This window comes from Balaenoptera physalus, assembly GCF_965194825.1.
Source record: "Balaenoptera physalus genome assembly, chromosome: 19".
Classification (NCBI taxonomy): Eukaryota; Metazoa; Chordata; class Mammalia; order Artiodactyla; family Balaenopteridae; genus Balaenoptera; species Balaenoptera physalus.
In genome coordinates, this window is record NC_138900.1 from 55,853,979 (window position 1) to 55,868,143 (window position 14,165).

The 14,165-nt window shown below is 51.8% G+C and overlaps 1 protein-coding gene across 4 annotated transcripts; it reads right to left on the reverse strand.

Moving 5' to 3' along the window:
• Nucleotides 1–1,374: 1,374 nt before the first annotated feature.
• Nucleotides 1,375–14,156, reverse strand: LOC309649295 (chymotrypsinogen B). Of its 4 annotated transcripts, none has more exons than XM_082439209.1 (7): nt 13,566–14,156; nt 3,897–4,000; nt 3,695–3,774; nt 3,515–3,593; nt 3,078–3,258; nt 2,063–2,196; nt 1,375–1,593 (listed from the first exon to the last, which is right to left on the reverse strand). In XM_082439209.1, the coding sequence occupies exons 1-7, from the start codon at nt 13,654–13,656 to the stop codon at nt 1,432–1,434; spliced, it is 831 nt and encodes a 276-aa protein (XP_082295335.1). In that variant the 5' UTR covers nt 13,657–14,156; the 3' UTR covers nt 1,375–1,431. The 4 variants fall into 4 exon arrangements, with proteins under 4 accessions (XP_082295335.1, XP_082295336.1, XP_082295334.1 ...); XM_082439210.1 differs by lacking the exon at nt 13,566–14,156 and adding an exon at nt 5,768–5,898; XM_082439208.1 differs by lacking the exon at nt 13,566–14,156 and having other exon boundaries at nt 3,897–4,837.
• Nucleotides 14,157–14,165: the final 9 nt, after the last annotated feature.

Here is a 14,165-nt window from a genome sequence, read left to right on the forward strand (position 1 = left end):
GCATCACATCCCACAATCATTTGCATGTAAATGGTTTTGATGTAGATATAAAATGCTTGTACTTTGCTCTCCAAGTTTGAGGGGTTCCCCCACCCCAAACCTGCAGTGTTCCTTAAAACACTGGGCTTTAAATAATATTTTAAATCCTTTTTTTTTTTTTTGCTTATTTATTTATTTATTTATGGCTGTGTTGGGTCTTCACTTCTGTGCGAGGGCTTTCTCTAGTTGTGGCAAGAGGGGGCCACTCTTCATCGCGGTACGCGGGCCTCTCACTATCGCGGCCTCTCCTGTTGCGGAGCACAGGCTCCAGACGCGCAGGCTCAGTAATTGTGGCTCATGGGCCTAGTTGCTCCGCGGCATGTGGGATCTTCCCAGACCAGTGCTCGAACCTGTGTCCCCTGCATTGGCAGGCAGATTCTCAACCACTGCACCACCAGGGAAGCCCCTTAAATAATATTTTAAACACTTTACTTTGTGACCCCACTCCTCTGCCCAACGCTTCTCTCTCATTTTTCTTTTCTCCCTTTCACATGTTCCTTCTCCAAATCAGGTTCAGCTATCTGGGGGCTTTTCTCCGTGTCCCTAGTAATTAAATCGTTTGTGTAACCTTAGTTTCAACATATTATGACCCACTATCAGAACACCTAAAATTCCACCAGGAAGAGAAAGATATTAGGAAGAATACTGAAAGGGAAATGCAGCAGGGAGGCCAATGCCATTCCTTCCCAGATGCCCGGTTACTGTGGACTACCAACTGCCTTCCCAAAGACTAGCCTTGTAGAAACTCTAGAGGGAAAGAAACATCAAGATATGGGACCTGGGAGAGGATGATGTGAACCGGGGTTGTGTATGACTGACGTGTGGTGCTGTGACTGATGGTTGAGGCTACAGGTCTGGCTGTGGGAGGATAAAATGGGAAATGAACTGTCGTAATTCTGTCTGCTTCTCCCCTAAACCCAGTGCTTTGTGGGCAATAGATGCCTGCTCCAGGCCCATCTATGACAGAGAGTACAGGAATCGTCGGGATAAACGGGTCTTGCAGAAATGTGCAGGTGAAGAACCAAGGAGGATAGAAAGACCATCTCCACAGTCCCACCCTGCCTTCCCAATGCCCATCTCCGGGGACTGCACAGCCTGGCCGAGACTCCTGCCTTCCAGAAAGCTCCATGGGCCAAGCTGGCTCCAGCAATTAGTCCCTGGGTTCTACTCCAGGATGGAGTCCTGAGCAGGGAGGATGAGATACAAAGACTCAGCTTCCTGAGAGGGGGTTTGCTGGGGTGCTGGCAGCCTGGAAAGGGAGCAGGAACACCTCCCCTTGGTGGGTGATGGGGACCACTGCAGCCCCACGTCACCCAGGCCACACAGGGAGACATGTGCAGACAGATACTTTTATTGGGGACTCTCAGGGTTGGGATGGCAGGAGCCCTGGGCTCAGTTGGCGGCCAGGATCTTTTGCACCCAGGGGATGAGTGCAGTAACACGGGCGTACACAGCAGGAGTTGATGTGGAACAGGTGCCACTGCCCCAGGACACGATGCCCACCAGGGTCCAGGCTCCATCCTTCTGGCAGACCAGGGGGCCACCAGAGTCACCCTGTAGGAGGAGATAGGACTTGTGTTCAAGCCTGAAAGGGAGTACCAGGGCCCTGGTGTGCCCGGACCTGGCAAGTCCAGGGGGTGCAGACAAAGCACAAGTGGGGACCCAGTGGTTGTGCACAAGAGACTCAGATCTGCTCAAATGGCAGCCCCAGCTCGGCCACCTACTCCTGGAGGGCCTGGGGCAGCTGGCTTATCCTCTCAGCCTCCCCATCATCTGTAAAATAGGCTGAAGTGTCCAGCTCGTGGGGTTGGTGTGAGATTAAATACCCCTGGGAAGCCCCACACCACACCTGGCCAGAGCCGGCCCTCACAGGGGCATCTGATAGGGCTGGTCCAGCCCTTCACTGGGGCACTGGGCAGGGCATGAAGTTAGACAGGTCATGGCAGAGAGGAGTGGGCCTCCTGGCCTGGCCAGGGGAGGCACGGTCAGTGAGGGCGGGCAGGGTGGCGGAGCCAGGCCGTACCATGCAGGAGGAGACGCCGCTGGCGCCCGCACAGATCATCACGTCGGTGATCTTGTTGCCCCAGTACTTCCTGCAGTCGGCGTTGGACAGAATGGGCAGGGTCGCCTGCTGCAGCTTGTCGGGGGTCTTGGGAGCTGCAAGGACAGAGGGCATGGGGTCAGGGCCCCTCATCCCACCAGCCCGCCCCTGGGGAGAAGAGACGAGGGGCCGCCTGAGCCCTGCCCTCCCCCTGCACGGTGCTCGTCTTCCTCCGTCACGATGATCGTGGACACCGAGCTTCGAGCCTTCCCTGACACCTTCAAAGAGTCTGGGACGCGGCTCCTCTGCGATTCCACACCAGGCAGCGGGGACTGTGCTTCCAGCAGTTGTTGCAACAAGTCCTGCCTCGGAGCCCCGTGTGCTCTGGGCCCTGCCGGCCACTGTGTGTGGGCGGAGGGGCCGGCCTTCCTCCCCAGGGAAGGGGATGGACGTCCTTCTGACTGGGGACACTGGAGGGGACCCCCGAGGGAGCACTTCCCTCCTGCTGCCCTTTCCCGGCTGCTTCTGTCCTGTTACGGGACCAGCCGGTGGGCCGTGGCCGGGGCAGAAGAACTCAGGACGCCGAGGAAGAACCTGCGGAGGGGGGGCACCTGGGCGCTCAGGCCCGAACCCAACCAGGACATTGGACTCCGGGCCCAGACTTCAGGGCCGCTGGACGCACCGCCCTCCTCAGTCTGGAGGGAAATCCGGGCTGTCCATCTCCTTGCAGGTTAGAGGGGGCGAGACTTGCTGGTACTTAGGTGTTTCTTCAGAAACTGTTTACATATATATTACTAACCCTCATTTTTATTCATGTCTGGTAGGGTTTTCATTAAGAGGGTTTTAAATAAAGAAATGGAAATATTGATGACTGTATAGGAATTTAGACCAAAACATTTAAAAAAGAGCCATACCTGTCCCACCTGGAGACTCCTGCGGCTCAGGCAGGCCCTACCCCGGACACGCCTCGTGGGTGGAAAGGCCACGGCCCACTCACCGTTGTAACGGGTCTTGCCCCAGCCCGTGGTGACGCACAGCATCCCGGCGGGGAAGTCATCGTTGGCGCTGGGCAGGCACACGGGGGACACGGTCTCGGAGAAGCGCGCGGGCGTGGCCAGCTTCAGCAGGGTGATGTCGTTACGGACGGTGAGCATGTTGAACTTGGGGTTCTTGAAAACCTGCGGGTGGGGCCCAGAAAGACGAGGTGAGGCCCTGGGTTAAGTCGGGGATCTGCAGGTTTCAAGGAGACCAGCTCCCTTCCTGGCGATCCATTCAGCGGAAACAGACCCATTGGAGCCCGGAATGAGACTCCTGAGACCGGCCTCATCCGCGCTTGGCTCCTGTCTCTCAAGCGGCCGAAGGGTCTTCGTCCCCCTGCCCCTGCCTGCAGCCCCGCGGCTGATCCCGGGCTGGCCCAGCAGGGCCTGGGCGTACCTTGGCGATCTTCAGGACCTGGATGTTCTCGGCGTCTGAGCCCTGGTCAAACTCCCCGGCCACCACCAGGTCAGAGGTTCTGGGGGAATCACATGGGGGTTGAGGACTGAGGATGTACCCTACTCCCCTCCCCCACCCCAGACTGGAGCCCGAAGCAGAACCCTGAGCCCGGGGCCTCACTTGACCCCGCAGTGGGCGGCGGTGACCACCCAGTCCTCGCTGATGAGGGATCCCCCGCAGAAGTGGAAGCCGGTGCTGTCCTGGAGGAAGATGGGGAGGGTCAGCCCCGCCCGGACACCAGCAAAACCGATCCGGGCAGCAGCCCCCAGCCGGGCTGATATCCCAGTGCATCCTCCCACGCAGGCGCAGAATCCCCCCTCACCTGCAGGGACACCTGCCAGGGCCAGGAGCCGGGGACAGCGTCCTCCCCATTGACGATCCTGGACAGGCCGCTCAGCACAGGGTCGATGGCAGGGACCCCGCAGCCTGAGGAGGGCGACGGGACGGGGAAGAAGGTTTGAGACCCGGAGCCAGTCTGCAGAAACCCTGGTTTGTAGCTCAGCTGCCCAGGCTGACTCAGGACCCTCTGCCACACTCCCCCGTCCTCCAAAAAACTTCTCCTGGTGCCTCCCACCTGTGGGCTCAAGGATCCCCACATACAGCCTGCTGACCCCAGTGTCCCATCCAGGGATGCAGAGGAACAGGGCTGCTCCCACCCAGGGCCACCCTGCCTGAAAGAGCAGAAAACAGGCTGAGTAATCGGACTGTCCTGCCTGGACTCCTAGGCCCACCCTTCCTTGCGGTGAAGCCTCAGACCCGTCACTGAATCCCTGATGCTCATTTTCCTCAGTAAACTGGGGAGCAAACAATCTCACCTCACAAGTCAAAGCTCACCCATTAGATTGGTGGGGCCTGGGGGGTATGGAATTAAAATCTGATAACCCCAGACCCTGGGGAACCCAGAATTCTGAGAGCCGATGCGAGTATGTTTTACACTGAATTCTCTATTCCCAGAGATTTCAGGAACTCTTCCTTGTATAAAGTTTTAGTTAATTATTTAATAAAACGGGACTTTGATTCCACGCTGTAAAAGGACACATTGAGGAAACCGAAAACAAAGGACCTGAATTGTCACAAAACAATGAGAAAAGTCAGGTGTACTTAATGTGTCCATGACGCATTTGCTGTGTCAGGACCAGGTGAGTTCTCGGCACCTGTATACAGGTTTTACAATTTGGCCACAGTAAGGAAAGTTGGGCAGGTACAGCCCTTACGACCAGCCAGGCCACCCGGGGGTCATGCAGGCCTTGCTGCATGCCCAGACGGGCACCAGCCACTCACTGGAGGTTGTTACCACCAAAACATATGTCATCAACATAATCCACTTTTTTGTAATAGCAAGAAGATTAGAATATCAGCTGTGACGTATTCACACAGCTGAGTGTTTTACAGCGATTAAAGTGAACGAGCTGGGTCTTCATATTAACAGGGATAAATCTAAAACTACCCGGGTGGGAAAAGGCAGGTTATAAACCTGATGTAGCGGATAATACAGTTCATGTAAGTTTTTACAAATGTTATACTGTGTTTATGGATTTATGAATGTGTAGTAAATTTGTAAAATCCCACACAGAAATGATACACAGTGAGCTCAGAATAGGGATCACCTTCCGAGGAGGAGAGGGGACTTCAGCCGCATCTGTTTTATGTTTTAAAAAGAAATACCTGAAGCAAATCTGGAAAAAGATAACATTTGCTAAATCCCAATGGAAGGTACATGGATGTCATATTTTTTGTATTTTTCACTATTTCTTCTTCTTTTTTTAATAGAAAATGAAATGCTTAGCAAGTGCCCAGGACGGTAAATAAAAACCCCAGGTGGAGGCCGTAGGAGGGCTCCTGCTACCACACCCTTCTCTGCCCACAGCTCCCCAACTTGAGCCACTTCTGGGGCCTCAGATCTCGGTGCAGCCCAGACTGGCCTTTTCCACCCTTCCAGTGCAGGGTGTGAGGGCTCAGAAAGCTCCAGAAGGACCCCTCTCCTCCCTGCAGGCTAGATTGCCTGTCGGGGTGTGAGGCCCAAGGGAGCAGGGAAGGGGGCTCAGATCTCCCTCTTGGCCAGGCCCCTAGGTTGCTCCAGACAGAGCCCCTCAAGCCTCTGATGGGGCCTGGCTGCGGTGCCATTAGGGGCTCAGGGAACTACTCCTCAGCCCCCTCCCAGACCTGGCTGGCGCTCCCAGCCCCAGCACTCACCGAAGGCGGCCCCCACGAGGGCGAAGCAGGAGAGGAGCCAGAGAAAGGCCATGCTGCTGCCGTCAGGGAGATGTGGGGCACCTGCCCCAGCGGCTCCTTTTACCTCCCCTGGGATCCCACAGGCCCAGCCCAGCCAGAGAGGCCTGAGAGCCACCCTCCTGTTACCCAGGAACCTCGGGCGATAAGCGGGGCCGGTGGGGGGGAACCGAGCCCCCCTCGAAGCCTGTACTGGCTCTCAGCTGGGGACATCTGGCCCCTGGGAAAAGGGCAGCTGCCCTGGCACAATGTCACCCAGGAACCCTGGCAACGCCTGGCATCCCCAGGACACGGCGGGCCAGGCCAGCATCCAGGCTGGGAGCTCAGGCCCTGCATAGCCCAGCTCTGCAACCAGAATGCAGGGCCGGGGGCTCTGCCACTCCCAGTGCACCAGGGAGGATTCCCAGCTCCTCAGTACAGGCAATCCCACCGTGGGGTCCAAAGAATCCCAGCTGGTCATCACTGGGGGCCTCGCGTTCTCAGCGAAGAGGGTTTTCAATGTGAGACTCATCTGAAAGTACAGTATCGGGATGGGACTTCCCTGGCGGCCCAGTGGTTAGGACTCCGTGCTTCCACTGCAGGGGGCACGGGTTCGATCCCTGGTCGGGGAGCTAAGATCCCACACGCTGTGATCCTACATGCCTCGCGGCGCGGCAAATAAATAAATTTTTTTTTTAAGCGCCGTATCATACAGAGATGCTGTGCCATCCAGAGGGTCACCTCGAAACCAGCCCAACCAAGCAGCTTCAGAGCCTGCATGAGGACACATGTAGGCATGAAGGAATCGCCCCCACGGGTGGCCGTGGGTGGGTCACAGGCTGGCAAATATGCTGACTGGCTGTCCCTTATCTGCCGCTGAGCTCAACCGAATTCTCTTCTCCTGTGATAATTCTCAACTTAAGGAACTGGTCATTGCGTAACGCTTGAGTTTCATACAAAATGGGGCTTTGATTTCACACCATCAAATGACACATGGAGAAAACAGAAAAACGATTTTAATTGTCACAGAACAATAAGAGGACAGATGTAGGTAATACACCGGTCATGCATTTGCCGTGAGTGGAGGCCAGAAGACTTCTCAGCACCATGGGCACAAGTTCCTTCTCTCCCCTGGGACAGCGCCTATCTGGACACCAGAGCACCCACAGGAACAGAGCACAGGGCACCCCTGCCCTCGTGGGTCCAAGACCCCAGTGAGAGACACAGACACGAAACAAACAAGAGAAGAACACAGCGAGTCTGAGAAACCTGGAGAGGGTCCGGACAGCTGCTGCTCTGGACAGTCCAGCCTGGGCCTCACCGCTGAGCCAGTCGGAGAAGGAAAATGTGCTGACTGGGCGAACTGCATCTGCTTCCAAGGCCTCCGGGGCTCTGTGGTCACAGGGCCATGGTCATCTAGGCAGAAGTGGGTCAGAGCAAGCAGGACAGTGTCACAGGTCTTGATTTGGACTTGATTAGCTTTGAAGTTTTGTCTCTGAGTTGTAACTTTAGTTTTGTTTTTGAGTTGTAAATTTAGTTTTGTTTTAGAGTCGTGCGTTCTCTGCAGGGGGATGTTCAAACTATTTAACCACTGGTGAGCAGAAGCTCTGACCAGGGAGAACGGTGGCTTCGGCAGGGACTGACTGGCCCGCGGAGGCCCTGAGCCCTGTTCTCTGGGGGAGGGCGGAGACAGCCACATTTCAGGGGGCAAACAGACTGGGGCCAGCAGCTGCTTGGTAAGTGGGTCTGAAGCTTTTTGATATTTTAACAGACTGGATTCAGGCCAGGGATGTCAGCCCTGGCTTTGAGCATAAGGAATCCATATTGAATTCCAGGCCAAGGTAATTTATGTAAATATTAACATTTGCTGTTTTGTTTTGTTTTTCCTTCACTCATTCCAAGCAGGTAGCAAAGACATTTGTATTTTCCTTGCCTCGGGGACTTTTCCAGAGCAGAAAACAGAAGCAGCCTGAGGTCACTGGCTCTTGAGGTCTTTTGGGAAAGTAAACTCTTGGCGAGTAGAGTACAGGAGGGATATGGCCTTGGAGGGTATATCACAGGGAAGGGAGCGTTTCCCTGGCCCACAGAGATTGGTGCACATTTGCTGGTGTGTTTTTTACTTTGAACGATTCCTTTTTGCCCCACCCATTCCCTCACTCAAACCAGACCACGAGGTGAGTACTCCCTGGGAGCAGGGTGACCGTCCTGTCACAAGGAGGGACAGCCTTTGCCACTCACCTAAAGCCATCTCCCCCTTCTTGTCCTCGTGGAGGGTTCCCCTGGAGGGTCACCCCACCCCAGCTCTGGGGGCGGCGGGGGGGGGGGGGGGGTGGAGAGCTCTGATGAACATAATCCCGTGGAGGCAAAGAGGTGAGGAGAAACCCAGCGCTTCTCCTCCTGCACTTTGGCTGAGTCCTGAGGGGATGTGGCGCTTGGCACCTTGGCCGCCATCTTGAGACCAGAGAAGAAAGACCCTGACCAGAACCACACCATCGCCCGGTGCTGCGCGAAAGCCTACAACCGCACACCTCCAGATGCCTGCCGTGTGAGAAAAGCAAACCACTGTTGTTTAGCCACTGTTAGCCACGTGTTCTATTACGAACAGCATCTTAAGTGATACAGAATAGCTGTAAGAATGGTTGTGGATGTCTTCCGTTTTCCCCTTCAGATCCACTCTCCATCCTTCTCCACCTTGCTGGCCTCCAGCAAGACTGACCCTCAGGGACGAGACTGCAGAACAGCTTCCCGGGCTCTCAGGCTTCCTGTTGGGGTCAGAGCCGGAGACGGGGCAGGAGAGAGAAGTCGGGTATTTCTTCTCTGGGCTCCCTCCCTGGGAGGCTGCCGTGGGCTGGCTGTCTCCCTCCGCAGAGGCCACGGACGGCTCGGCTCATTTCAGGTGGCCCTGTCTGCACAGCCACCCTTGCTGGGTTCCACAACTGCTCCCGCCGTGTCCCTTCAGCTCTAGGTGTGTCCCCATTGTTGCTAGAACCCTGTGCACCTCACTATCCTTTGTTGGTTCCCTAAACCCTGCCCACACCTTTGTAAAAATTCCCTTTATTCAAACTTTCCGCAAATAACCCAGTTTGAACGTGCCACCTTTTCTCAGGCACGACCATGACTGATACAGTAACTGTGGCCCGAGGACCACTGAACACGGGATTCTGGGATTGGTTAGCTCACACACTGGAGTGGTCCATGGACAACTTTGCCGGGGAAGATGAGACCTGGTGGCCCATGGCACGCAGTGGCATCACAATTACTCAAATTAACATGGGAGGCGGCAGAGGCTGAAATGCAGGTGGAAACAGGCCCTGGTGGTCACGTGGCTGGGGCACTAAGTTCCTACAGCATCAGCGGTGATCATAAATATTGAGGAGTCACACAGATGGCCAATGAGCACATAAAAAAGTGATCAAAATCACCAGTCTTTAGGGAAATGCAAATCAAAACCACAGCGAGGTATCACTTCACACTCATTAGTTTGGTTAATATAAACAACAAAAAAAACAGAAATTAATAAGAATTGGAGAGGATGTGGAGATATTGGAACACTTGTGCACTGTTGATGAGAATGTAAAATGGTGCAGCCACTGTGGAAAACAATACAGTAATTCCTCAAAAAATTAAAAATAGATTTACCGTATGATTCCACAATTCCACTTCTGGGTATATATTCAAAAGAATTAAAAGCAGGGTCTCAAAATGATATTTGTACCCCCATGTTCATAGCAACACTATTTACAGTAGCTAAAACATGGAAGCAACCCAAGTGTCCATTGACTGAAGAATGAATAAACAAAATGTGGTATATATATATACACACACAAACACACACACACACACACACAATGGAATATTATTCAGACCCAAAAAGAAAGAAAATTCTGACATATACTACATCATGGATGAACCTGGAGGACATTATGCCAAGTGAAATAAGCTAATCACAAAAAAACAAATACTGTATGATCCCACTTACATCAGGTACTTAGAATAGCCAAATTCAGTGCTAGTTGCCTGGGGCTGGGGGGAGACATTTCTCCAAAGAAGACATCCACATGGCCAATAGGCATATGAAAAGATGCACAACATCGATAATTATTAGAGAAATGCAAGTCAAAACTACAATGAGGTACCACCTCACACTGGTCAGAAAGGCCATCATTAAAAAGTCTACAAATAACAAATGCTGGAGAGGGTGTACAGAAAAGGGAACCCTCCTACACTGTTGGTGAGAATGTAAATTGGTGCAGCCACTATGAAAAACAGTATGGAGTTTCCTCAGAAAACTAAAGATAGAATTTCCATATGATCCAGCAATCCCACTCCTGGGCATATATCCGGACAAAACTATAATTCAAAACGATATATGCACCTCTATGTTTATAGCAGCACTATTCACAATAGCCAAGACATGGAAACAACCTAAATGTCCACTGACAGATGAATGGATAAAGAAGATGTGGTACATATACACAATGGAATATTACTCAGCCATAAAAAAGAACAAAATAATGCCATTTGCAGCAACATGGATGCAGCTAGAGATTATCATACTAAGTGAAATAAGTCAGAAAGATAAAGACAAATAACTACCATATGCTATCACTTATACGTGGAATCTAAAATATGCCGCAAATGAACCTATCTACAAAACAGAAGCAGACTCACAGACATAGAGAACAGACTTGTGGTTGCCAAGGGGGAGGGGGAGGGGGAGGGGGAGGGATGGAGTGGGAGTTTGGGGTTAGTAAACGCAAACTATTACATATAGAATGGATAAACAACAAGGTCCTACTGTATAACACAGGGAACTATATTCAATATCCTGGGATAAACCATAATGGAAAGAATATAAAAAAAGAATGTATAGGGATTTCCCTGGTGGCACAGTGGTTAAGAATCCGCCTGCCAGTGCAGGGGGCATGGGTTCGAGCCCTGGTCCGGGAAGATCCCACATGCCGTGGAGCAACTAAGCCCGTGCGCCACAACTACTGAGCCTGCGCTATAGAGCCCACGAGCCACAGCTACTGAGCCCGCGTGCCACAACTACTGAAGCCCGTGCGCCTAGAGCCCGTGCTCTGCAACAAGAGAAATCACCACAATGAGAAGCCCATGCACCGCAACAAAGAGCAGCCACAGCTCGCCACAACTAGAGAAAGCCCGTGTGCAGCAACGAAGACCCAACACGGCTATACATTAATTAATTAATTAATTATTTTTTAAAAAGAATGTACATATGTGTATAACTGAGTCACTTTGCTGTACAGCAAAATTAACACAACATTGTAAATCAAGTCTACTTCACTTAAAAAAATAAATAAATATTAAAAAAAGATATTTGTACACCCATATTTATAGCAGTATTATTTACAGTAGCTAAAATGAGGAAACAACCCAAGTATCCATTGATCAATGAATGAATAAACCAAATGTGGTATATATATAAACAATGGAGTATTATTCAGACCCAAAAAGGAAGAAAATTCTGACATATGCTACATCATGGATGAACCTGGAGAACATTATGCCAAGTGAAATAAGCTAATCACAAAAAGACAAATACTGTATGGTCCCACTTATACCAGGTACTGAGGATAGTCAATTCAACGCTAGTTGCCTGGGGCTGGGGGTAGGAGAGTTATAGATTAATGGATATAGAGTTTCAGTTTTGCAAGATGAGAAGAGTTCTGGGGGGAGGGGCAATATAGGGGTAGAGGATTAAGAGGTACAAACTATTATGTATAAAATAAGTTCCTTGGGGGATTTCCCTGGTGGTCTGGTGGTTAAGACTCCTTGCTCCCACTGCAGGGGGCACAGGTTCAATCCTTGGTCGGGGAACTAAGACCCTCCCCCCATGCCATGGTGGGCGGCGGGGTGGGGAAGAAAAAACAAAAAAGCTACAAGGACACATTGTACAACATGAGAAATACAACCAATATTTTACAATAACTATAAATGGAGTATAACCTTTAAAAATTGTGAATCACTATATTGTACACCTGTAACATACAATATTGTACATCAACTGCACTTCAATTAAAAAAGAGCTCTGGGGCTTCCCTGGTGGCGCAGTGGTTGAGAGTCTGCCTGCCGGTGCAGGGGACACGGGTTCGCGCCCTGGTCTGGGAGGATCCCACATGCCGCGGAGCAACTAGGCCCGTGAGCCACAACTACTGAGCGTGCGCGTCTGGAGCCTGTGCTCTGCAATAAGAGAGGCCGCGATAGTGAGAGGCCCGCGCACCGCGATGAAGAGTGGCCCCCACTTGCCGCAATTAGAGAAAGCCCTCACACAGAAACGAAGACCCAACACCGCCATAAATAAGTAAATAAATAAATAAAAATTGTATAACTTTAAAAAAAAAAAAAAAAAAAGAGCTCTGGAGATGGATGGCGGTGATGGTTGCACAACAATATGAATGCACTTAGTACATTCCGAGCTGTCCACTTAAAAATGATTAATGATTAAGATGGTAAATTTTATATATTATGTATTTTAGCACAATTTTGAAAATTGAAAAAAAAACAGTGAGATATCCCTTCACACCTATAATTTTTTAAATGGAAAATAAGTTTTGGCAAGGTTGTGGAGAAACTGGAATCCTCATACATTACTGGTGGGAATGGAAAAGCGATGCTGCAAGTGATGCTGCCTGACTCCCAGGCTATAGCAAGCTCTGAATAAACAGCCTCTACTCGTTCTCATTTGGGTGGTCTTCACTGATTTCCACAAAGGCCAAGCTCCTGTTGGCGGCCTCCCCCTTGCATATCGCCCTCCCCAGGGGCCGGGCAACCACTCTTGCGTTTCCAGGCCCACTGACCCTAGCCCTAAGCTGACCTGCACCTCCTTACGGTTTCCCTAAGCCCTGGCCACACCTTTAGAAACAGTCTCTTTGTTAGACTCTCCAGTGAGACTCCTGGCAGAATAAAGGATCGAAATTCAAATTTCATTCTCTAATAGAAAAATAAAGAAACCTACATTTCTTGCCTGCCTATGTTTAGGGCTGAGAATCAGTTCATTACAAGGAGCAAAAAGGGAGTGGGGTGGGGGAGGGATAACAGCCCAAATGTCCTAGCCGGAGAATGGGGGCATAAAGTGTGGTGTGCTTATGAAGTGAAACACCACTCAGCAATAAGAAGGAACACACTGCTGATACACACAGGAACACAAGTGAATCGCAAAACCATTTGGTGGAGTGAAAGAATCCAGACACAAAGACAGCATACTGTATGGTGGGGTTGATAATATTTTATATCTGGGTTGTGGCGTTTGTTACACTATGGTATGTATATGTCAAAATGTATCCGTCTCTTCACTTAAGATCTGTGCATTTCACCATGTGTAAATTATACTTCAATATATCTTATTTTTAGTAAAACAGAGGGTTGGGATTTGACCCCCTCAGTGGCACGACTTCAAGAGGAGTAGCTCCTTCATCTAAGAAAACTGACTTCTGAGTTCCTGCCTCAAGGAAGATGGCACAGTCTCAGAGATGCGGGTCCTGGAGGGACGCATGCGCACTGTCCCACCGCCCAGTCAGGACCTGGAACCCTGACACAACACCACCCCCAAGGCCAAATCCCAGGAGGTGGCTGGGCAGGGATTGGATTAGGGCCCCCTGTCCCCAGCAAAGCTCTTTCCCAAACCCAGGCTGCCTGGGAGAGAGCCGCCCCCATGAGGGTCCCCGTGCATTGGGTCATCTCCTGAGTGACTTTCTTTGAGCTACACCTGTTCGTGGGCTGCTTTCAGCACTGCCCATTAAACACACTAGACGCCACATACCTGCAACGAGGTAACAGGTGCAGAGTGAAGGTTTTCTGACGTGGCAGACCTCCCGCGAACAAGGCTGTACCTTCTCCCTGGGAGTTTGCATGAGCAGAGAGGGCTGGGCTCCAGGATTCTAGAGATGAGGCAGGGTTCCAAACCCGAGGATGGGAGAGACAAGTATCAGCGACAAAGTGAACCCAGGAAAATGTTCTTTACTGTAAACCTGATTGGCTAAACAACTTCTGGGTCCAGAGATCCATCGACTCATCCATGGCCTCTGATTGACGCCTGCTTTGCCGCTGGCCAGTCATAGTCAAGGCTGAACTGCTGCCTACAAGGAGGCGCTCACGGCCAGGGCCGGGGCCGGAAGGGCGGTGGGCCCGCTAAAGGGAGGGAACAGAGCGCGCAAAGGCCTAGAGGCAGGAAGTTCAGGGCCCGGCGTTTTGGAGAATGGGGGGCACCTAACACTCTGCGCTTAAGCGTTTTCCCTCGGGGCCGGGGGTCTGCGGAGTGCGCAGTCCCTCGGGTCGATACGCCAGGCGAGGGGGCGGGGCGGGTGGAGGTCCGCGCGCCCGGCGGCAGCCAGCTTTGGCCCCGCCCCCAGCAGGAGTCGAG